We start from the raw sequence: 22,725 nt of genomic DNA, 5'->3' as shown, positions 1-22,725 counted from the left end.
GGCCTCCTTGATGGCCGAAACCATCCACCTTGCTTTAGAGGCCTTGGATGCCTGATAATCGGCCCTTGACCTCTCCGAAGGTGACAAACAGGGTGTCTGACTTGTGGAAGCCCTTGGTCCTGTCCAGATCGCATGGGTCTGGCATGGATTCACATGCTCATTAATATTCCACGTCGTCAGGCTGGGAATCCTCGGTAAAGAAAAAAATCAGTTTTATTTCTGAACTGTCTTTCTCCTAACAACCAATCACTGGCCTCTCGGTCATACTGCCCCAGCCAATGACTGCCCTCTACCTAAGCCTCTCCTCTGGCATCCATCCTCAGATTTGGTAGCACGTAAAGTGGCAGTAGGACCAGTAGACGAGTCGTAGAGGGGTAGGCAGGCGGGTTCGCATGTGAATCCATGACAGATCCATGCTGGAGAACCACAGTAACAGGTAAGTAACTTGTTCCTTCTCCGGCATGGGTTCTGGCATGGATTCACATGCTCATGAATAAAGAATGCATAGCAGTACACAAATGCACAACCACGGGAGGTAGCAGAGGCTCAACATTAAGCATCTTTTACCTCCTCACCAGGCTCACCTTCAAGCGAACAGGTTGTGCAGCACTGCCTGGTCGACTCTTGACTCCTCCCCGGAATCCCAGTCGACCGCCACGACGCACAAGGTGTGCGTCGACTGCCACGTAGCAGCCCTGCAGATGTCCAGGATCGCTTCGGTCGAATGGGCTCTCGGATGGCCAGGCAACAGTCGGTTTGCCAACCGGTGACAATGGGTGATGCAGCTGGAGAGCCACCTGGAAATGAAAGCCTTGGAGAGGGCCTTCCCATAGTTCACAAAAAGGTGTAACGTCTTCCGGATAAGCATTGTGCGGTCCACATAGTACATCAGCGCTCTAGCCACATCCAGCGAGTGCAAAGTCCTCTAAGCCTGCGAAGAAGGCATCAGGAAATATACAGGTAACACCAAGGGCTTGTTTAAATGAAAGTCCAACGGCACCTTGGGCATGAAGGAGGGGTGCGTTTGCAGCACTACCCTCGTCTCGTGGAATGTCAAATACAGTGGTTTACAAGAGAAGACCTGCATCCCTACCACTCATCGCGGAGGTGATGGCCACAAGAAAGGCTGTTTGCCACAACAAAAATTTCAGAGGTGCTGAATGTATAGGCTCAAACGAGGAACAATGAGCCTAGTAAGGACCACATGGAGCTCCCACGCCGGGAGCCAGAGCCTTCACAGGCAGGAACGAGCGAAATAGTCCCTGGACGAACTCCTTGATCAATCGATGCAACCACAGGGATGATCGTCCAGGAGATCTGGTGTAGCGGGAGATAGCCGCCAGATGAACCTTGATGAAAGCATGGGCAGTCCAGCCTTGGCCAACGACAGTAAATATGGTAGAACCTGCGGAGCCGGGACTCAGAGGCTCGATCTTCTGCGCACGATACCAAACTGCAAACCTTTTCCACTTATGTCCATAGCATTTTAAGAGTAGACTATACTCTGGTCTTGGCAAGCACTTCCTTGCAGTACGCTGCAGGTGCCAGGCCTGCATTGTTCAACGATCCTGGGTCGTGGTGCAGAATTGCACCTCCTTCCCTGGCGAGAAGATACGCGACCACCGCAAGTTTGACTGGAGGTGCGCTGACATGCCGAGAAGGTCCAGGTACCATATGTCTCGGCCATGCCAGTGCGACGAGGATCATCCTGCACCGGGCCTGTCTGAGTTGATTGACTAGTCGAAGAAGCAACGACAATGGAGGGAACAGCTACAGAAACAGGCCATCTCAGGGGAATCAGAATACGTCCCTCATAGTCCCCGGCTGGGGAATCCTGCTGGCGAATCTCCGGCACTTGGTGTTCATCTCTGTCGTAAATAGATGAATCTGGGGATTGCCCCACATGCAGAACATGTGATCCACTTGGTCCTGCCGAAGCTCCCACTTGTGGCAAGAGCGCAGCTCCCTGCTGAGGGAGTCGGCGACTGTGTTCTTCACTCCTGCCAAGTGAAACGGGATGAGGAACATCCACTGGGCGACATCCCAGTGCCACAGTTCCTGCACTTCTTTGGAGAGCGCCAGGGAACTGGTGCCCCCTGCTTCCTGATGTAGAACATGGTGGTGGTGTTGTCCGTGAAGACCCACACCACCTTGCCCTTGAGGGACAGAAGTAAAGACTTGAGGGCCCAAAACACTGCCCGCAGCCCCATCACATTGATGTGATACGCCTTGTCCTCTGGCAGCCACAGGCCTCTTGCGTGAAGGCTTCCTGTGTGAGCTCCCCATCCTTCCAGGGAGGCGTCCGTCGTAACCGTCTCCGGGTAATGTGAGGTCTGGAAATCTGCATCACTGGACAGATGCGCGTGAACTCCCCACCACCGTATCGCTTGACGGAAACACTCGCTGAGTGTGATCTTGTCCTCAAAGCTTCCCGACACTTGTATCCAGCGGGCATCGAGGAACTCCTGTAGTGGACGCATCTCGAGCCTGCACAATCGAATGAGCTATATGCACGAAGACATGCTGAGCAGAGACTTCATGAACCTCACCCTTGCGATCTTCAGGGCCAACAGCCGCTGGACCTTGCCCAAGATGGCCGCTATCCTCTCCTCCGATGGAGACGCCAGGTACAACACTGTTGAGTCAGGCTCCCAGAAACACTGCATCCTGTGATGGCATCAAGCAGGACTTTGCATAGTTTATCGAGAACCCCAGATCCACCAGGAGCCGGACGGTCGTCAACATGTGGTCGACGGCAATGTCCTTTGAGCTTGCCCGAATGAGACAGTCGTCCAGATAAGGTTATACGTGGATCCCTCGTAGACGCAGCTGTGCCGCCACTGGCACCAGGCACTTGGTGAAAACCCTCACGCCGACTTCAATCCGAAGGGCAGGGCCTTGAACTGGTAATGTTGCCCTTGAACCACGTAGCGAAGAAACTTGCGGTGGATGTGAAAGTAAGCATCCTCCAGGTCCAGCGACGACAGGAAATCCCCCTCCCCACCCTTTCTAGCTGTCGTAGAACGTGAAGAGTCACCATCTGGAACTTGTGGGACCTGATGTACTTGTTCAGACGATGGAGGTCTAGGATGGGTCTCCATCTGCCGGTCTTTTTGACGAGGAAGTAACGAGTACACTCTGGACCCTCTTTGGGGCAAGCTGCATCGAGCCCTTTCGTAGCATGGCCCATACCTCCAGCAGCAGCTGAAGGACGTGGTTTTCCTGCCAGGCCACTGATGGTATTCGTGGACACTTGTTGAAATGCCAGGGTGTGTACGTGAGCGAGAGCATCCAGCACCAATGGTCGGTGGAGATGTTCTTCCACACACTGACGAACTTCGCCAGACGGCCTCCCACCGGGGTGCACGGGTGGGTCCCGACGCCATGGCCAGTTCAATCCTCTTTTGATGTCCAAGCGCCACCTTGGGGGCCTTGGCGACGAGGTCCTCCAGATTTGGCACAGGCCCTGTAGGTCTCCTGGGCTGACGAACGGGAGGGTTGACGGTAGGACGAAGCACCTCCACCGAATCCTTTGGAAGAAACTTGGGATTTTCTGCCGAAAGTCCGAAAGGATGCCCATCGTTGAAGCGTGCCCAAGGCACGAGCCATCTCAGTGTCAGCCTTGATGGCCTGAAGAGACTCGTCCACGGTCTTCACGAACAAATTGTCCCCATCTAAGGGCATGTCCAACACCTTCGACTGAACACCCTGGCGAAAATGAGTGGCCCTCAGCCAGCTCTGCCGGCGGAGGCAAATGCTGTTGTCCATTTGGCGGAACCCCGTGTCGGCGATGTCTGTGGCCACCGTAATGGCATGGTCCGATGCCAGCTTACCTTCCTGTATGATCTCCAAAGCTTGCGCCATCTTGTCGTCGGGAAGGAAGTCCATGAGGGGAGCGATCTTGAACCAGAGCACCCTGTCATAAGGTGCCACAATGGCCAGGGCGTTGGCGGCCTTTAAGGTAGTCACCGCCGACGTGATAACTCTGCGCCCCGTGGCATCCAACTTCTTCCCCTCACTGTCCGCGAGGTAGGAGGCTGCCGAAAAGGAGGAGCCTGAAGATTTCTTCTTGGACACCACCGAAAACGCAGGGTTTGGAGACGGGTTGCAAGGAGGCAGAGGGTGAACTCTACTCTTCTTGGATGGTGGTTACCCTGATGGTACCGATAACTTGGGCGGAGCCGCCGGCACAAGAGGCATCCTGGTCCGGATATCCAAGAATAGGGTATGCAGAGCAGCGAGAATGTTCACCAATGTATCTCCAGGTGGTTGTGGTGAGGGCGTTTGCGGTTTAGGCTGGTCCTCCAAGCCCTCAACGCCCTGCTGCTCCTCGTCGGGATCCTTCCCGTAGGGCCTGCTCTCGACACATCGTTCCTCCTGGAAGGTCTGGAGGTTTGTACGCTCCTACTCCAAGGAGATATCTGTGCCCTGGAGGGCTACCGTTGCCCCGCACCCCCCTTCTCTGCGGCCAAGGGACAGGGCTTCGGTTAAATGATAGGCATCTTCTCCAGTGTCATTTCGATGGGCTGAAAAGAGGACTCTCTCCTGGCAGGCAGGGATACTGTTGCCTTTGGGGCCATGCCCTGCAGATCCACCACAGCGGTCTTCGCGAAGGAAGCCACCACTGCTTCGATGGAAGATTGGGCCTTTGTCAGATGTACCTGGGCCTTCATCGCCTTGGTCGAGCCTGCAGCCTTCATCTTAGGGGGAGGGTCTGAGGCCCGCTCCCCCTTGGCTTTCTCCAGAGGGCCTGTCTCGGTCTTCTCCAAGAGCTTACCGGGATGGTCTGACTTCCTCTTCTTTGAAGATCGCGAGTGTTGGCTCATGGTTGAAGCTGTTGGGGACGCTGTACTCGTCCTGGCCGCGAGGAGACATTCACAATGGCGCTCCCGGTGACAGTGGACTCTCAGTGCTTAGCCTTATGTTGGGCCCCCATGGGAGGAGCGCCCTCAAAAGGTCTTGGAAGACTGCTCAACTTTCTTCTGGGCAGGGGAGGCATGCTGCTGGGATTCACTCAGAGCAGGGGCCATGGCCTGCAGCCACTCGTTTAGACGCCTGCGCCCCTCGCTCAGTGTGCGGGACACCTTGTCTTCAAAAAACGCACAGTCATCCTCCACATGCGTCGGGTCCGAGTGCAGAAGTAGAGGCACAGGGAATGACCGTCGTCTGAAAAGATGTTCCGCCGGCTGCAGCCTGGACAAATCTTGAACAGGGGCAGTGAGTCCTTCTCATCCGCCATGTCCACGCGACGTAGGCCTTGAAGAAGCTCCTGGAATCCTCCAAGAACTAAACGTGACGAAATCCGCCTGGAGGGGGTGCTGAAAAATCCCAAAAACGGGTCCCCGTTAATCAGAAGGTAGGTCGAAGGAACTTGAGGCTCAATTGACCTAAAAATAGAGCAAAACTCTTAGAAAAAAAGCGCAAAACGCAGTAAAAGCCCGGGAGCTATATCACGAGGGCCCCCAACACTTCAACGTGCGTGAAACATCTGAAGAAGGTTGCCAGAGGAGGGCTTAGGTAGAGGACAGTCATTGGCTGGGGGCAGTATGACACAGAGACAAGTGATTGGGGTTTAGGAGAAAGCTAGTTTAGAAAAGAAAAAAATATTTTTTTCTTTACTGAGCATTCCCAGCCTGACGACAGGGAATAGTCATGAGCATGTCAATCCATGCCAGAGCACATCTGAGAAACATACAGTGCAAGACCTTCTGAGCCCCGTCTTTAGGGTCGGCAAAAAACATAGGTAAGACTGTTAGGCAGAATTGCATGCAGTGCCCTCTGGGACCACCACATACAATTAGGACTACAGGTGTAAGCAAAACCAACCTTTGGTATAAGTCTGCACTACACAGTTTGTGGTAGCGAACGGAGCAGCCAGGCTGATCTCAAGAGGGAATATGAGCAGTAAAAGGATGTTACACAGAGGTCTTACAATCACAGTGGTTCAAGTAGACACTTATACTCAAGGTTCCTTGGTAAAACACTTATAGATTTATCACAATCATTTAGAAAACATTCACTAGAAGGAGACAACTTATTATACATATACACTTCAATACCAAACCATTAAATTTCTGAACAAATTAGGCTCCTGTGAAATAGGAGCAAAATGGCATTTGTTACTTTCAATGGGAGTAAAAAGGCACAAGTTAGCAGAATAGATCACAAATACTTTCTTAGGCAGTGCAAATAGTTTTAGTTCACTAGAGGATTCGATTCAATAGGCATAGGCCAAAGTCAATAGACTAGTGTCTTGGATAGGAAAGAGCAGTTCTGGAAGTAAACAGTAAAGTATTTGCCAAAGTTCTCAGAAGTAATTTGTACGAAAAAGACTCATGCTGGGCCACAAGCTGATTAGGCCTGCAAGTTGGGAAAGTTGCACAAACTTTCACCGTGAGAGAAGCCTTCTCTCAATCGGGTTGGCTCAGTACTTTAGTATGAAGCAAAAGATGCAGCTGAAGACGTTGGTTCATGGCAGTTCCTGCAGATCTCACTGTTCCTGAGCCTCAGCCGTGGGGACAAGAGGGAGGACATCGGGGGACTCCTGCACTGCACAGGATCGTTGGAAACCGCTGACAAAATGGAGTCACTTCAGTTCGAGTAGCTGTTCAAGCACACAAGCTGGTGTCCTTCTCCCTGGTTAATCCTAACTAGCTACGAGAATGGTATCCAGATGGCTTACGAGTTGATTGGTCCCACCAACTCAAAAGGAAGAAGCCGTCCTTGAAGGGGCTTCTCTGTCGAGATGAACTTGGCAATTCGGACCTGCAGCAGGGCTTCACCGGGCAAACCAACGGTCCAGAAGTTGCAGCAGCCGTCCTCTTCCAGCTCGTCTTTGGTTCTTTCGTTCCAATGGTCGACTCTGCTTTCCAGTCCAGGAGACTCGCCTTTTAAACAGTTTTATCCCATTTATTCCAGCCTAGCTGCCACTCACCCAGCAAAGTGGCTGTCCTTGCCAGACAGTCAGCCAGCCAGCCAATCACAGCAGAGTGCATTTGGGTCTCCTAGGAGACTAAGCACAGGTAGTTTCGGGCACCTCCCTCACTTCCTGCCCACCCCAGACACTCAGACGCCAGAGGCGGTCTTCAGTCCTGAAGCCAGCCAAAGGCATGGAAACAAAGGGACCAAACCTGGTTTGGTGAGCAGAAACAAACACTAGAAGGACCTTTCCAAAAAGAAATGGCGAAAAAAGAAGACCTGGACCGGTTTGAACAAAGGGGCTTAAGGTGCCAACTTGAAAAACATGGCTCCAGCAATTTTTAGCTATCAGTGTTCGCGGTTGGGAAAAATCATGTTAGTTTGTTCTAAAACCACTGCCACAAGCCATTTCGATAGAAAAGGGTAGCATTTGACTGCTACTCGAGTTTCTAGACACAGGGGCTACTAGGTAACCCCTCCAGCACTCTATAGGAAGATAGTGTGTGCTGGGTCTAGGAATTTAAACAGACAAGTAAAGTCAAGTTAACCTTACATTCTCTGGGAAACCGTAGTTTATACCAGAGAAGGTGTTTAAAGCTTTGGGAAGTCTAAAAAGACATCACTGTGTCGCTGCACTAAGGGTGCTGTGTAACAGACATGAAAAGATGCCTATGGAGTTATCTTAAAACTTCATGATCAAAAAACACTAGTGAAAAACAGACATCAAAATACATAAGAGTGGAAAAAAAGGCTCACACTCCAGGAAAAATAAATCAAGTCCTCAAAATCCAGCAAAGTTGCTAAGGTGAAGGGAATTAGCACATTTTTCAGAAGTCTCCCTAACATGCCGTATCATATCATAGTATAGGGCTCTGAAGCCACCAGTGCCTGGATCTTGCGGACGGTTTTAATGGTGACCAGCCTGATGTCTGCAGACGCCATTGGCTCGAACTGTTTGTGCACCAAGGTGCCCAACACTACATTGAGGACCCACACAGGGTGTGGTTTTTTGATGGGCGGGAAGAGCCTGGTGAGGCCTGCCAAATGTTGCTTGACCACCGGGTTGGAAGAGAAGACCGCCTCCTCCGAATTTCTGAAAGCTCCTAGTAGCCTTGCTCTTAGCGCTCTGAATGATTTCTAGATTAGCCTATAATAGGCCCAGGTGTTTCAGCGTGACCTGCTCCGGTACCATGCTGCAAGGGCGAATTTCTGGGGGGCAGGGTGGATGACCCTGCCCCCCCGCTGCGCAAGATGAGCAGTGCTCATCGGCATGTGAATGGGAGGCCTGTCCTAGCAGCTGAGAAGCTCTGAGAATCAGTCTCGCCGGCCACCACGGAGCTATCAGAATGATGCTGAGGTGATCAGATTCCTTTATCTTGCAGATCACCCTGTGGAGCAGGGGAGTGGGATGGAAGGCATACGCTGTCAGGCCGTTCCACTGTATCTGGAATGCGTCACCCAGGGTGCAAACTGCTGGCACTTCTTGCTGTCCCAGAAGGCAAAGCAATCCACCCGAGGATGCCCCCATCTGCTGAAGATCTCCAGCAGCACCTGATCGTTCAGTTGCCACTCGTAATTGTCCGCTCCGTCTGCTGAGCCTGTCCGCCTCCAGGTTGGACTCGCCTGGGAGGTGGATTGCCGTCAGGTAGATGTTCTCCAGGGCACATTCCCACATGCTGATCGCTAGGCTGCACAGTGGACGGGACCTCGTACCGTCTGCTTGTTGACGTAGTACATGCTGGTGGAGTTGTTGGTCTGGATGACCTTGCCCACAATGAGCAGAAGGAAAGTTTTCCGAGCTAGCCAGATGGCCATCAGCTCCAGCCAGTTGATACGAGACTCCTGCAGGAACCAGGCTCCATGGATAATGGTTGTCCAGAGTGGCCCTCTAGGGAGGAATCCGTGGTGAGGGTGATCTGTGGAGCCGTCTGCCGGAAGGGCTTGCCCGTTCGCAGTCCCTACACTACAATATGAGGACTGGGTGGAGAGAAGGAGGAATGCTGACAAGCTCTGCTTGGGAGCCCCCGCTCCCGATTCCATGAGACTGCGAAATGCAGCTGGAATCTCATCTCGTGTCTCGTGCGGGGTACGGCCAGTAGGTACTTGCCCTGATACTTAATAAATGTTGGTACCACCAGATCGAGGTCACTTCTCGGGTGAGGAAGTGAGAAGTGGCCCTCTTGATGACCGTGATCTTTTCCTCCGAGGGGACAACTCTGAGATTGTGACCCATATGAGGGCCAGAAAGGTCACGCTCTGCATAGGCTGCAGTTGAGACTTGAGGTTGATCGAAAAAACCAGCTCATGGAGTGTGATCATACGGGCGGAGGAAGTGTGATGAACAACCTCCGGAGATCTTGCACCGACGAGCCAGTCCAGGTACAGGTAGACGTGGTGGCCATGGGCCTTGAGGAGGGTTGGCACTACATTCAAGAGCCCGGAAAATACCCTTGGGGCTGAATTGAGGCCGAAGGGAAGCACCTGGTATTGGCAATGGCAGCCCATGATCCTGAATCGCAGGAAGGAGCTGTCAAATCGGGACGTGCAGATAAGCGTCCTACAGACCCAGGGCGAACATCCAGTCTCCGCTGCACAATGTCTCTGCAATGAGTGCTGGCGTAAACCATCTTTAATTTTTGAAGAGGAAGGGAGAGGTTGAGGGTGGAGAGGTCCAACAACTCTCAGGCCAGTTTGGTTCTTCTTTTGAATGATGAAAATCCTGGAGTAGAAGCCCAATCCTCGCTGGACTTCTTCCACTGCCTGCCTCTCGATGAGCGACCGAATTTCGGCCAACAGAGTAGCTGTCCCAATCTGTGGGAGTGGAGGGGAGGAGAGGGAGGGATCGGTAAGCAGTACCCTGTGGATACTACAGAGAGGACCCAGGGGTCTGAGAACATTTGACGCCAAAAATGTGCGTGAAGGGCAAGCTTGCCCCTACCAGAGATATATGGACCCGAAGCGATGAGTCATGCCTTCTTTCCCTCTGAGGCTGCTGTGGAAAAAAGCCCTTGCCTCCCCACCCCCCTTTTGTTTTTTACGCTGGTGTGGACTCGGAGAACGGTTAGGCTGCCTGGGCCTCCGTTCTTGGAAGCCGCTGAACCCCCCAAAAGCCCGCCCCTTGTCGGAGCGTTGATGTGATTGGGTGTACGCCTTGGGCATGGCCTTCGTAAGGATAAAGACTTTGCAGTTTGCAAACTGTTTTTCTTTTCATCTAGCTCCTCATCGGTAGTGGAATGAAAGAGGCCACCACCCTCGAATGGAAGGTCCAATATGCATTCCTGATGTCTGGGTTGAATTTAGTAGCCCGAAGCCAGGTAGCCATCTCCGTGGCGATGCATATGGCCCGTCCAGAGGTGTCAATGAGGGCCACGGTGGACTCCATGAAGTCTTGCGCCACCATTTTAGCTTCTGCCAGTCCCGCCTTGAAACGTGACTGGCTCTGCACCAGAAGTTCCTGAAGGAAGTCGGCCATTTCCCACAAAAGCCTCTGGTTAAAGACCGTCAGCATGGCATCCGCGTTGAATTGGCGAAGATGCAGCAAAGCACTGGAATAAAGCTTCTTCCCGTACGCCTCCAAGATCTCCTCCTTGTTTAGCAGCGCAGAGGTGGTGTTACCTATCAGCCCAGACCTGCAGTGCCTCCCTTTTCTGGTAGTTATATACGGGGGAAAGCGCGTTCCAGAACTTCGTTGTGGCTTAGGTATCGGTTGCCATGGCGCCTGGCCCTGCAGCAGAGGACGCCGCGTCAGCTGAGACGTCCCGTGCGCAGAGAACGTGTAAAGAGGCCATGCACCATAAAAGCCGAAGCAACTCACCGGCTTGTTGCTGCCAATTGTGGCATTACGTTCCTTCAGTTCCATCCGGCTCTGGTGCTCATTTCCTTTTCCTCCTGAACACTTGACTTCCTGGCACTTCGACCCACCTTTTCCCTTCTTGAACTGTCACTGCCATTTCCTCCAGCCTGATCTGTAAACCCTGGTTGCTGACTTCGGACTGTCCTTGGATTTCTATCGTGCCTTCTCCCAGTCTGGTTTGGTTAATCCATCTTGCCTCCCTACGCAATTTGAGTTACCCTTCCAACGCGGATTGCCACGCTGCACCTTACAGAGTGCCCCGCCAACTTGGCTTGTGGTTTTGCATGTCTGCGTTCGGCAATTCTTAGCGGATGTCACAACGGGCCACAGATTGCTTCTCTCTCCTTCACTCAACCCGTGGCAGTATTGTGTGTTGAAGACAAGGGTAAGGTCGTCCCAATTCTACTTTGTTGTTCATTACCTGAATTTGCATCAGTCCTTCTCTTACACGTGTGGATTCCTGGAACAATCTCATTACATTAACTGCCTGCTCTACCCTAACCGAGTGCAAAGAAGTGACGCTTTCCAGTGTATGCACCAACCCGTCACCAGTGCGACCCTCGTGCCGCCCGGGTATACACTTCCTTTACTAACCTTCCCATTTGTTTTGTATCTGCCGTTGTACTCCTTTCAACTGGTAGTCCATTTATCCTTAGGAATTCCACTTAGCAGGTCTGTTGGGTGTTGTACCATTCATAGTGAAGTTATATTTACCACTTGTGCATACTCCTAGTCTTGGGTTTTCTTGTAGGTCCCTTAATTACCAACACCACCTCAACCATTGTCTAGGTACTTAAAGAATTATCGGATTGTCTGGTTTAATTCCATATTGCCTTATTGCTTCGAATCATACTGTATTTTCAATGCAGCATTGGTTATTGGCGGTGCGTGTTTTCCCCGCTCTTTTAGGCGATAGACATCTCTGCTGGTTTTTACCCAAACGGCAGAGAGGTACATCGTAGAAAAGAGCCCCTCTTTGGAGGAAGCCTGAATCACAGAATTAAGGGGAGCTGGACTCCTGGAGGCTGAACTCGAACCTACTAAACCCTACCTCCCTCCGCAAGATCGTCTTACCTACGCTCCAATCAGCATACGGAGCTTTAAGTAACAGGAGGCGGCGGCCAAGGACGACAGGCTGAGTAGAGTGACGCAGCAGCAATCACTGAAGAATGTAGTCGAGGTTGGGCCGACAGCAAGAGTGGATTACCCCTGCATTTGCCTATACTTGCCATTCAGGCGCCGATTGACAGGCTGGGCCGAGTGGGGTTTGAGTCACCCCTTTTAGGCCAAGGCGACATCCTTCTGCATCAGGATCCCCGTTCTAGCCTCAGGGCGTAGAGTGAGGACCTCGGCAAGTACCCCCGTCTCCGGTTGTTCAATTTCAGGTTGATGACGTCCTAAGTACTCTGCCAGACCTGCGAGTGGTTTGTGGAAGGCCTTGGCTGATGATGCTGTGTCAGGGTCTTCTTTCTTGTATCTACCAGGGCGTCCAGCTGGTCTAGAGCGCGTGGAGAAGTGATGGGAGTGCCGAGGGCTGAAGTGTGGAGACTGGAGCTGGAGGCTGCAGCGGAGGAGGATACGGAACCGCCTGAACTATGGGAGGAAGGGGAGCCGGAATGTAAGGAGCCGGCATGGGCTGCACCGGAGACTGCAGCGCTGGAGCCATACGAGGAATGGCTATAGGCGCATGGGCCGGAGGAAGCATGTCCATTATCACATCCCTAAGGATGGCCCCCCCATCTGAGGAGATCTCATGAGAGTCTGGAACTTTCAAAGAACCTGACCTTGCAGGCCGGTGGGGTGGCAGTTGATGTTGACGGGGTAGCGGGCGGCTGCTGGGGCCAGTGCGTACTCTGTCTAGTTGGTTGCGGGGTAAACCTGCCCTGCGATGCTGATGGATAAGCCGTAGGCCACGCACCTGGTTGACACCAGCCCCACCTTGCAACTCATTCTCGCACCAGCTCCATTCTTTGGGGCTGTATCGGACGCGCAGCCATCTTCTTCTCTGGCACGGCGGCCATCTTGTCGAGCTGCGTGCCATGTGCCGAAGTCGTGGTGCTTGGCTCCCTGGGCCCGGACTCCTCCAGGATTCTTAGCGGTGGAGCATGAGATCTACCCAGCACCTCAGACCGAGGCCTGGTAGGCATGTCGCCCTTGGCAGTGTCGAAAGCAGTGCTGCGTGCAGGCACTCCCTCGAACATGTTGCCGCTACAAGGACCTTGCAGTCCCTCAGCACTGTCCCCAGAAGGATCTACAGACCCCCCCCAGCCCGACGGTAGCTGACCTAGCCTCGGTATCAGTGCTGGTGTGAGAACCTGAGAGATTCCTCCCCGCTAGGCCCTTTCCTTGGGAAGGAGTCGCCCTTGCGGGGAGCGCGAGGAAAATAAAGAGGCCCTCCCTTGGGCCATTACTTGTGTCTGACGAAGTCCTTCAAGTCCTCTGGAAGCTACTTCTCAAAGAGCTCCCTCCACCTAGCTAGTCTGTAATTCAGAGCATGCGGTCTGAGTGCGTCACACGCGGTACAACTTTGCCAGCCGTGGTCGGGGCCAAGGCAGCGGAGGCAAAGAGCGCGTGGATCGGATGTAGGGAAGAACCCTTCACAGGCTGGACACCTGCTGAAGTCAACATGTGCCGGGTAGGAGCGTGGCGCCCGAGGACAGAGTACCTGATTGATAAAAGAAGAAAAGTATCCGGGGAAGAGCGTGTGGTATTACATAGACAAAGCCAAACCCAGGAGCGTTGGGGAAAACGGCACGTTAATGCAGAAAAGGGGACTGGGGAGTGGCGCCGGTGGGCAGAGTCAGGGAAGCACATGCTCCTAGGGCCGCGTCCTGTTCGCATCTAAATTTAAAGGGGAAGGTTTTTTCTGGTGAAAGGTTCCGTCTCCCTTCCCTTGCGAAGGACGCCCATGCAGTATGGAGGAAAGAGTACAGGCACTTATTGACAAAACATTGTTAAAGAGGATAACTTTAAAAAGACACTATGGAGAGTAAAAAAATGTTTTTACAAAATTAAAACAAATCACACCCATTAAAAGAGTAAAAGATTCTACGAGTGCGGGAAAAGGTTCCCACTCAGAGGTATGAAAGCAAAAAAGTTCTGGGGTTGACCCAGGTCAGGGAGATTTACCATTTCTATTAAAATTTTACCTAATAATGTAGTTGCAATTCATTTTTTATAATTTGTAACATTTTATTAACTGTAGTGATGTCTGTTAGAATCAGCACGGTCTTCCCTTGTAGTTGCATCTGAAAGGCCTTTAATGCCTTGAACACCGCTAATAGCTCCAGTAAATTTATATGGTTGGACGCTACTTGAGGGGACCACACTCCATGTGCTGTCTGCTGAAGCAGGTGAGCTCCCCACCCTGTGAGAGATGGGTTGTGAGAGTGGCTTCCACTGCATGGGGGGGCGAAGGTATTCCCCTTCAAGAGGTTTTCTCTTGACCACAACTGCAGAGAGAGAATGAGGGCTGGCAAGACACCTACCATATCTTCCCATTGTCCGCTGGCCTGACACCACTGGCTGTTGAGCCACTCTTGCATGGGACATCATGCGCAGCCACGCGTGGGGAATGAAGTATATGCACAATGCCATCATTCCTAGCAAACGCACGGCTTTGCGCATCGTCACCTCTCAACTGGCTACATATTGAGAGATCTGAAAAAGCATGTTTGAGTGATTTGTTGCAGAGACTGAAGAGTCTCATGCTCTTTTTTGGCGGTTTCCAGGGCCTCATCGACCACCTTTCCGAAGAGGTTAGCTTCTTCAATTGATTTATTGATGAGCAAGGCCTGTGTTTCAGGCTTAAACCCTGGGGTACGCAGCTAAGTGTGTCTTTTGAGTAAGGTTCCTTGGGCTAGAGACCCGCCTGCGGTTTCAGCCGTGTCCAGAGTGTTCTTTATTAAATTCTGGTTCACCTGCCTGGTGTTACGCTCACCTGGTATCCACGGGGACGCCACCCAGCTGTGGGGACTCTGGTGCCCTTCTCAGCCGCTCCCAGGTATAATCAGCGGAGAAGTTCTGCCTTATTATAGGTTTTGGCGTGCTCTACGTCTTGGCAGGGGCGCGTAGTCCTTTGTGGGCGAGTGCGATCTAGTTACTTCACTGATGCAAGCCCTTTAGAGTCTTTCAGGTAGGTCTTAATACTGTTATACTGTATGCCTTTCTTGGATTTAAAAAATGTCTTTCTCTCTCCTTAGATGCGCGGAAGTTTGCTCTGGAACGTTGGCTGAATTGGGACTCGCCGACAGGTGATGGTGTCTTGAGAGCGCCTTGAAGCGGTAAGGAGGCACTATGCGCAGCACTATGATGCCTTGCCTTTGCCAACCTGTTGTCTTTCGTTCATAGGTTGCGGTGCTCACCTGGAGCAAGAAGTCCCAAGGCAATGCTAGTCGATGGGCGACTCTTGAGGTAAGCTCCCGGCACAATTGCAAAATGGCTAATGTCCTTTTCTCTCCCTTTTGCACATTCGACGATCCGGGCGGCTCGGTTTACCTTGGATGATGGTTGCAGGAGTGGAGGGCAGCTTGCGGTGGAATCACAGGTAAGCTGCTGCTTTTCACGATGTCCTTTTGTTTTTCAGATGCTGTTCTTCCGAGGTTCGCAGATGCAGCTGAACACGATGAGCGTCACGTTGCTGGATTGCAAAGTAACGCGAAGCATGTACTGGAGTCCGGGCGTGGCTTATATACCCTGCAGGCATCCCAGGTATCTCTGGGCCTGCCACACCCAAAATGCTAGTTCAGGAACTGAGCCATGGGGAAGCATCCATGTTGTTGCGCAATGCCCTTATGGGCCCAGATTACTGCTTAAGCACATGAGCCCGGCGACAAAGGCGCCAGGATTGACTCCAAGAGAGTCTGTGGGCAAATGTCAAGACCTTTGAGGGCCTGATGGGGGGTATTAGAAGTAGCCCACCTGGCCTGGCAATCCAGGCCTAGGGCAGGGGTTGTGACACCTGCCTTCGGCCACAATAGTGAGGAGCCTGGACCCGACGGGCTCTGGGACCTCTTGGAGACCTTCTTGTAGTAGGTTCCATTAAGCGTCAGCATAACTCGCCAGTAGCGTAGTGTTATTTGCTATGCGCGTGGTATATGCGGCAGTCGAGGTAACCCGTTTACCTATGGCATATAGTCTCTTGGATTCTCTGTCTGGAGGCGCCTCCCCCGTAGCAAGGGGCACTCCTGCCCGTTTCCGGGTGGTAGTCGCTACCAGGGAATCAGGGGTGGCGTGCCCTTTTAATGTATTGAAGGAGCTGGTCGAAATAACTTTTCAACTCTTGGGTTCACTGCCCGGGTTTGAGCTGGTGACACCAGGGAGGGAGCCAATATTCTCTTAATAGAATTAAGGAGGGGAATAGCCTGGCTAGTGGGAGGTTTCTCCTTAAGAATATCTTCTACAAAGTCTTGCTCAGGCGCTGCTTCTTGAGTAGGGATTTGAAAATGTTCAGCTGCCTTCTTTAACATGGTATTGAAGGCCATTTGGTCGTCTACAGGCGAGGCCTGGCGAGCCAGGGTGGACAGAGGGGAATCCAGGCACAATACATCAGTGTCCTGATCTTGACGAGGAAGCGTCCATGGGTACGTCCCCACTTGCTGGGTTTCTTCCCAATTGTCTGTGGCATCCGCCTGGTCCTCATCGTAATTCTGTAAGAAGGAAGGTTCTTCATCTTCACTGTAAATGTCCCTATAAGTATCAATCTGGACGATGTCTTCATGATGGACGGGGACAGAAAGCTGGTCTTCTTGGAAATGTGAATCAGATTGAAGATTAGGCTCTCCACAAGATCTTTTCAGGGAATTATGTTCAGAAAAACAGAATTCTTTGAAGACGGTCCATACATCCTTCAAATTTCTCCCTCGTCCATTTAGAGGACTCAGAAGGGCCAACGGGTGGAAAAGCGTCGTCTTCCGCCCTTCGGCACCGAAAATGTCTCAGGGTGTTGGAAAGAGGCTCTTGACTGTCCTCATAGGTATGGCAAGAATCGGGGCACCATGGCGTATCCAAATATTTGTCCGCGGCCTGCCCCATGTTTTTCGCAGAAAAGAAAGAAGCCCAACCGCCCAAGTAATTCTTGCGATGCTGGGTTCGATTACCGCCGAATCGGCATGAGTTAGTGGGTTCGAAGGGCTATCGGTAGACTTATTGCCTTCTGCGGCGTTAGAGGGCCTAACGGTTGGTTTTTCGCCTTTAGACCTAGTTGTGATTTCTGGGCCTACCGCGGCTTTCGGAACCGTCGGATTTCCGCGCTTTGACGTGTAAACCTGATTTAGGGGTAGCGCCCTTGTTTGTTCTGGACTGCCCAGTCGCAAGACGCTGCTGCGGATGCGGGGAAGGCTTTGGATCTGTACGATCCAAGGAATCCGCCGAAACGTTTGCCGGCCCTGCTGGCACTTTTACCTTTTTTGACGTACCCGTCGAAATAGGTGTAGGGGTTGTGTGCTTAGTGAAATGCGATTGTACGCCCCTGTCGCCAGGTGTTGTCCCTGAAGCAAGACCAGAGTCAGGCCTTAAAGAGTCGGGGACGGGCGTGGCAGACCTAGAAGTGTCCGCCTCGAGATCTATTATATCCGCAAGGAATGTTTGGTCATCGGAGGTGCCTCCGTCACTTTCCGCGGTTGTGGCAGTGGAGGAAGGGGGTTCCACCCGTGACATACCGTACGTGGCCCACTGCTTTACACAGCGCGCCTTAAGACTCTTAGGCCTAAGGAGTTTATAAGCCGCACACCGCTTCTCGTCGTGATCTAAAGGGAGACAGTAGTTGCACGTCCTGTGTTCATCCTTCCACAGACATCTGACCCTACACTTAGGGGAGAACCTAAAAGGATTCCTTTCCATAGCAAATAGGGGGAAAAGAGGAAAGACATATCGGATATATGGCCACCCCGACGCCACTCTCCCTACTGTAAAGGCCAGAAGGCCCGGCCACGTGGATGCTTCAGCTGCCAGATCGTAGGTGCCGAAATCCACTGTCGTAGACAAGTCCCCCATAGTCTTTGTCGAAGTTGTTTTTGGCGTCGAAATTACTTATGTCTTATGTAAGAGCTCTGCTATAGGGCAACCAGTTATCTGGGTAGGAAAAAACAATCTGAGGGACCTCAGCGCGTGAGGGATTTTGGGTACACTACACGTCATGATAGGGATAGTGTTACAGACACGCCTATGCCGAGGTCCCCGAAAGACAAGATCCAATACTCCGCGGTTACCACCGGATGTCGGTCCATATGCACAGCATGTGATTCTAAGCAGATTAACAAGCATCAGAAGATATTTTACTCTCCTGTGATTAGGTTGTGCCTCTTCCCAAAAGTATAGTGTTGGTATCACCAGATTAGTCCTTTGAAGATAATTGTTTGAGTGTCGCCCAACTGGGTCTGGCTTCCCCTGACTGGCTGCTTGCCTGTCCTTAAGTCTGTATTAGGTTGTTACCTACCTAGAATAACTGAGTCATTCAGTAAAGTGTGACATTGGGTTTTACTTTCCCCTTCATTGTGACGTTAAAAAAGTATGTGGGTTTTACTTAACTTGTGTTAGCTGTGTGCCATCCAAAATAAGTTACAAGAGTGACTGCTTACCGCAATCATGGGTTCCCTGATTTCAAAAGCACCTGTAATTGTATATTACATCCTTAGGTTTTACTCACCTAGTATAACTGTGTGTTATGACAAAACTAGTTATAGGTTTTTACTGCACCTAGAATAAGTGTCCCACTATTCACGAAAAGTATATTGTCCAGTTGACTGATTAAGGATTTGTACTAAGAGTCTGTGTATAACTGGTAGGGTCTACTGCCCTTGCATTACTGAATGTAATTGTGAAAAGTAACCATTGGTTTTTACTCCCCAAGCATAGGCTTGACCTATACTGAATGTGTATGAAAAGGTTTTGACTTCCCTAGAACTAGGGTTAGGTACTTCAAATAAGGTCTATACTTGGGTCTGTGTACTTTCAAGTATAGTGTTGTGTTTTTACACTGTGATTTCATATAATGTTTTAGTGCTCACTTGCCCCTAGATTTATCTGGGCTTACCTGCATTTAAATAAATCCTTTATTTTTTACAATACAAAGTGTTTCTTTGGATCATTTGTATTACAATTTCACTTGTACTGTGTCTACTACCCTCTCTCCCTCCTAAGATAAGCCTGGCTGCTCAGTCTATGCTACCATGAACTCAGGTGGTACAGCCTTATACTAAGAGTGGAGTCTTGTACTGCCTTAGCTGAATGGTTTTAGTAAGCCCTTAGTTGGACTTCAGAAAAACTGTCCTAACAGAGGGGCCCGAGATAAGAGAAAGTCTGACAGCGACAAGTGTGCACCCCTGCATCGCCATGCATCCGTGGGCGTCATCCAAAACAGCTTTCCTGCATACAGTACCGTGAGGGGCCCTGCATCAAGTTCTTCTGCATTCTCTATCCTGAAGACCTTGAACCAGCATTTGTCGCTGACCGAAGAAGTGCTCGAACCTGCATTCCCTGGGAATCAAGGACCGTAGTTGAAGGCGGGCTAAGTGACCTTAGACTCTCTTCTGAAGACCTGGCAAGTCCTAAGAGGAATCGGAGTACGAGGAGCGTGTTGTAACAGTACTTACCGGAACCACTCTACCCCTTTAAAAGTAGGGTAACTTTGGAAATGTTTTCTGTTTGGCTTTGCCATTGCTTGCTCTGGCAAGCATTCCAAAAGTGGGGACACTTATTAACTAGGATAACTTGTCCTCTGCCCTTTGGAATTCTTCACTGGACCACAGAAGCTCTCCACTAACACTTTCCCATCTCAGAAAACTGTGTGGAACTTTTGGGCACAAGGCCCCATACATTTTAGTGATGGACTTATAAAGTTAGAGTTGCATCCCCGAGGCCCTGTAGTGTTGCATAATACTTATTTTCCTTTGCAGGTTTTTTAAAATGTATTTTGCACTACTCCAGTGATTGTGTATATATATGTATCTTTTATCTAGTATTGGGTAATGTTACATGCTAGTAGCATTTTCCATAGTGCATATGGCCATAAATTCATATTTTTAAAACTGTTAGTCTAATTGTGGTCCTTGACTTTTCACTGCCTGGACTCACCGAGGACCCCCTACCATGCTCTCCTTCCTGAGACATAGCCTTCACCACTCGCCTAGCTACCTTGAACTTGGTCTGGTTCCAGCTCCCAGAGTTCTCCCTGTCACTAAACTAGATTGGCCTTCTATAAATCTGTCCATCAGGCCAGAGTATAGAAAATCAGTCCTAACAGCTATGCTAGCTAAGAACCTGAGATTTTCTGCCAGGTTTTCAGTCCATCCCTCAAGAAGTGAGCAGGTGAGGAAAGGGGTTTTCTTTTTTCATGTCTGTAAAATGGAAAGGAAAAATGGAGGCAGCAGCGGCAGGCATTTGAGCTTGCATTATTAGATGCAGTTCACTTTCAGAGCAACCTGGTTGCTTGCTTTGCCCTCTGCAAGTAAAATATCAAACTAAAAACTGGCACTCATAAGAATGTCTGATGCCAGTAGATGGCCACTATGCTTTGCTCTTTAAGAAAATACACCATCAGGCCTCTTGTAAGCCTCGAGTTGTAACAAGGCCTATTTTAAGAAAAAATACTGCTGCCACTAAAAGCTTCCCAAGGTAATTGTAGGCAAATGTGGATTTCCTAATCTGGCCCTTTGTCTATGGCGTGTGGATGTCAAAGGGCAAATATGCTGCTCAGTTTCAAACTTCCAAAACAATTAACCAAAGATGCTGACTGATGAATTTGTGTATACAAGATATTAGAAAAAGTGTACATTTCCCTTCCAGACCACACAACTAATCATTGCACTTTATGCAAATGGTCTCCCTGCCTCCCCGTACATTTAGAAAGGTCTGTCGAACTACCTTTTGCCCACAAAATAACAAACTTTGAAATTGGCCACAGTAAAATATTTTGGTACAATCCATTCCAATTTTCTGATGGATGCTTCATTCTGCCAAGATTGATGAGGTTGACGAGCACTGCCACGGAATCTATGTTCGCCCCATGCAGTGGGGTGGTCAAAAGCAATAATCAAATACTGAACATACTCTACAGAGCAGGAAACCGTGCTATTGCGCTTGTGGATTTAATCCTCTGGGGGTTACCTAGGCGGCATGTACAATTTAACTTTGGCAAGAGGTTGACTTCCTTCCTAACATGCAGTAGCCCAGTCACCACAGGTCTGCAGAATGCAATAATTTCTTCCAGTCACACAATCCACACCACAACTCAGCACATCGAGCTTGGCACACCTTGCAACCCTGTGGTGAACCACAAGTGAACATTCAAGTGATTTCCTTACTTTGGGAAGGTGCTGTGGCATGCCACGTGGCCAATAACTTGTTGAGCTCCTGAACGAAGGAAAGGTAAAACTGGTCGGTGAAGATGTTAACCATTCGATTGCTGTCCAGGAGATACTGAAACAAAAAACAGCAAATGCAGTAAGTTGAGTTTAAATATCACTTATTTTGTACTTCCATTATAAAGCTGAAGTATTGCTTTGAGCCGCAACATTCTGTTTACAGAGCACAATTGTAGAGAGAAGCCAGGAGGCGGAGCAAGAATCCTGGCCCTTCAGAAATTACAGGCAGAACATGCATCTCAAAATGAACAATTAATGTTCCCCACTATCCATCAGTTATGACTCAATCGCCTTCATTCCCTGTAGAATTCTGGACAAGGCATTACCTTAACTGCCAATGAAGCCAGATATTCCAAAGTACGCACCACCAGTGGCGTTAGGCATTACCAAGCACAGCCTACTTACACAGCACGTTCATCAGGGAGAGGACATTGTGCATTTCAGAAACAATGCTACAAATCCACGCAATTTAGAATCCATTCTGTAGGAAAAAGCATAAAAACACTCGAGATACCAGGTCACTCAAAGCGTTCTACCCAACTTCATTAAAAACATTCAACTGAGGCAGAACAAGAATCCACCCTCAGCAGAAGGCTGTACCACCTGAGCTCATGGTAGCATAGACAGAGCAGCCAGGCTGGTCTTGGGCGGGAGGGCTGCAGAATCAGTACACATGAACGTGTAATACAAATGGTGCTAAGAAACACTGAAACACTACGTATGTGAAAATAAAGGATTTATTTAAATACAGGTAGGCCCAGATAATTCTTCCTGCCTACCCATACACTCTGGAGCCAGAGGCGAGTTTCACTAGTGAACCCCGCCAAAGGCGAAATGAACAAAAAGACCAAACCTGGTTTGGCGCGCAGAGCAAATCTCAAGAAGGACCTTTCCACAAAGAAATGGCGGAAAAAGAAGACCGGGGGCCATTTTGACAAACATGGCTCCCGTGTGTGCTTTACTGTAGCTGTGAACGCAACCCGTGGTAAAGGCACACCATGGTAGTTCAAACGAAACCATTGCCACCAGCCATTCAGTGCGAAAAGGGTAACACAATACATGTTACATGAGAAACTAGGCAAAGGGGATACTAGGTAACCCCTCCAGCACAATTGTAAGATAGGGCGTGCTGGGTCTAGAAAGGTACAATGGTAAGTAAAGTCCATTTCTCTTTACTGCTCTTGGAAACAGTGTATCCAAGAGAAGGTATAACGACCTTTGGGGAATCTGAAAGACTTCCCTGTGCCACTGCACTGAAGGTGCTGTGTGATGCAATGTAAAAGATGATGCCTATGGAGTTTGTCAAACTCCACAACCAAAAGAAACAGTGTTCAAAATCAAATTAAAATACATGAGTGAGGAAAAAAGGGTCACACTCTCCAGGTTAAAAAAACCAAGTCCTCAAAATCCAGTAAAGTTGCTGGGGGCCTCTAAGGTGGAGGGAATTAGCCCATTTCTGAGAATTCTCCCTAAAAGTTCCCTCGCCTCATCAACTTCCTCTCAATTCCAGCTGTCCCCCCACTCTTCACCCTTGGCTACCTTGCCCTCCGCCACTTCCTCCTCTGTTGCATCTCAAGCGCCTTCCACACCTCT

The 22,725-nt window shown here is 50.4% G+C and overlaps 1 protein-coding gene across 5 annotated transcripts in view; it reads right to left on the bottom strand.

Annotated features, from left to right (window-relative positions):
• ZMYM3 (zinc finger MYM-type containing 3) overlaps positions 1–22,725 on the bottom strand; it is a 1,331,158-nt gene that overhangs the window by 226,064 nt on the left and 1,082,369 nt on the right. For all 5 annotated transcript variants that reach the window (XM_069612373.1, XM_069612372.1, XM_069612371.1 and 2 more), the window contains one exon: positions 21,073–21,187. In XM_069612373.1, the coding sequence (XP_069468474.1) occupies positions 21,073–21,187 (115 nt within the window). The remainder of the gene's footprint in view (positions 1–21,072; positions 21,188–22,725) is intronic.

This window comes from Ambystoma mexicanum, chromosome 5p, assembly GCF_040938575.1.
Source record: "Ambystoma mexicanum isolate Mex_15411 chromosome 5p, UKY_AmexF1_1, whole genome shotgun sequence".
Taxonomy (NCBI): domain Eukaryota; kingdom Metazoa; phylum Chordata; class Amphibia; order Caudata; family Ambystomatidae; genus Ambystoma; species Ambystoma mexicanum.
Note: the sequence above shows the minus strand (reverse complement) of the source record. Positions and strands in the feature narration are given on the sequence as shown.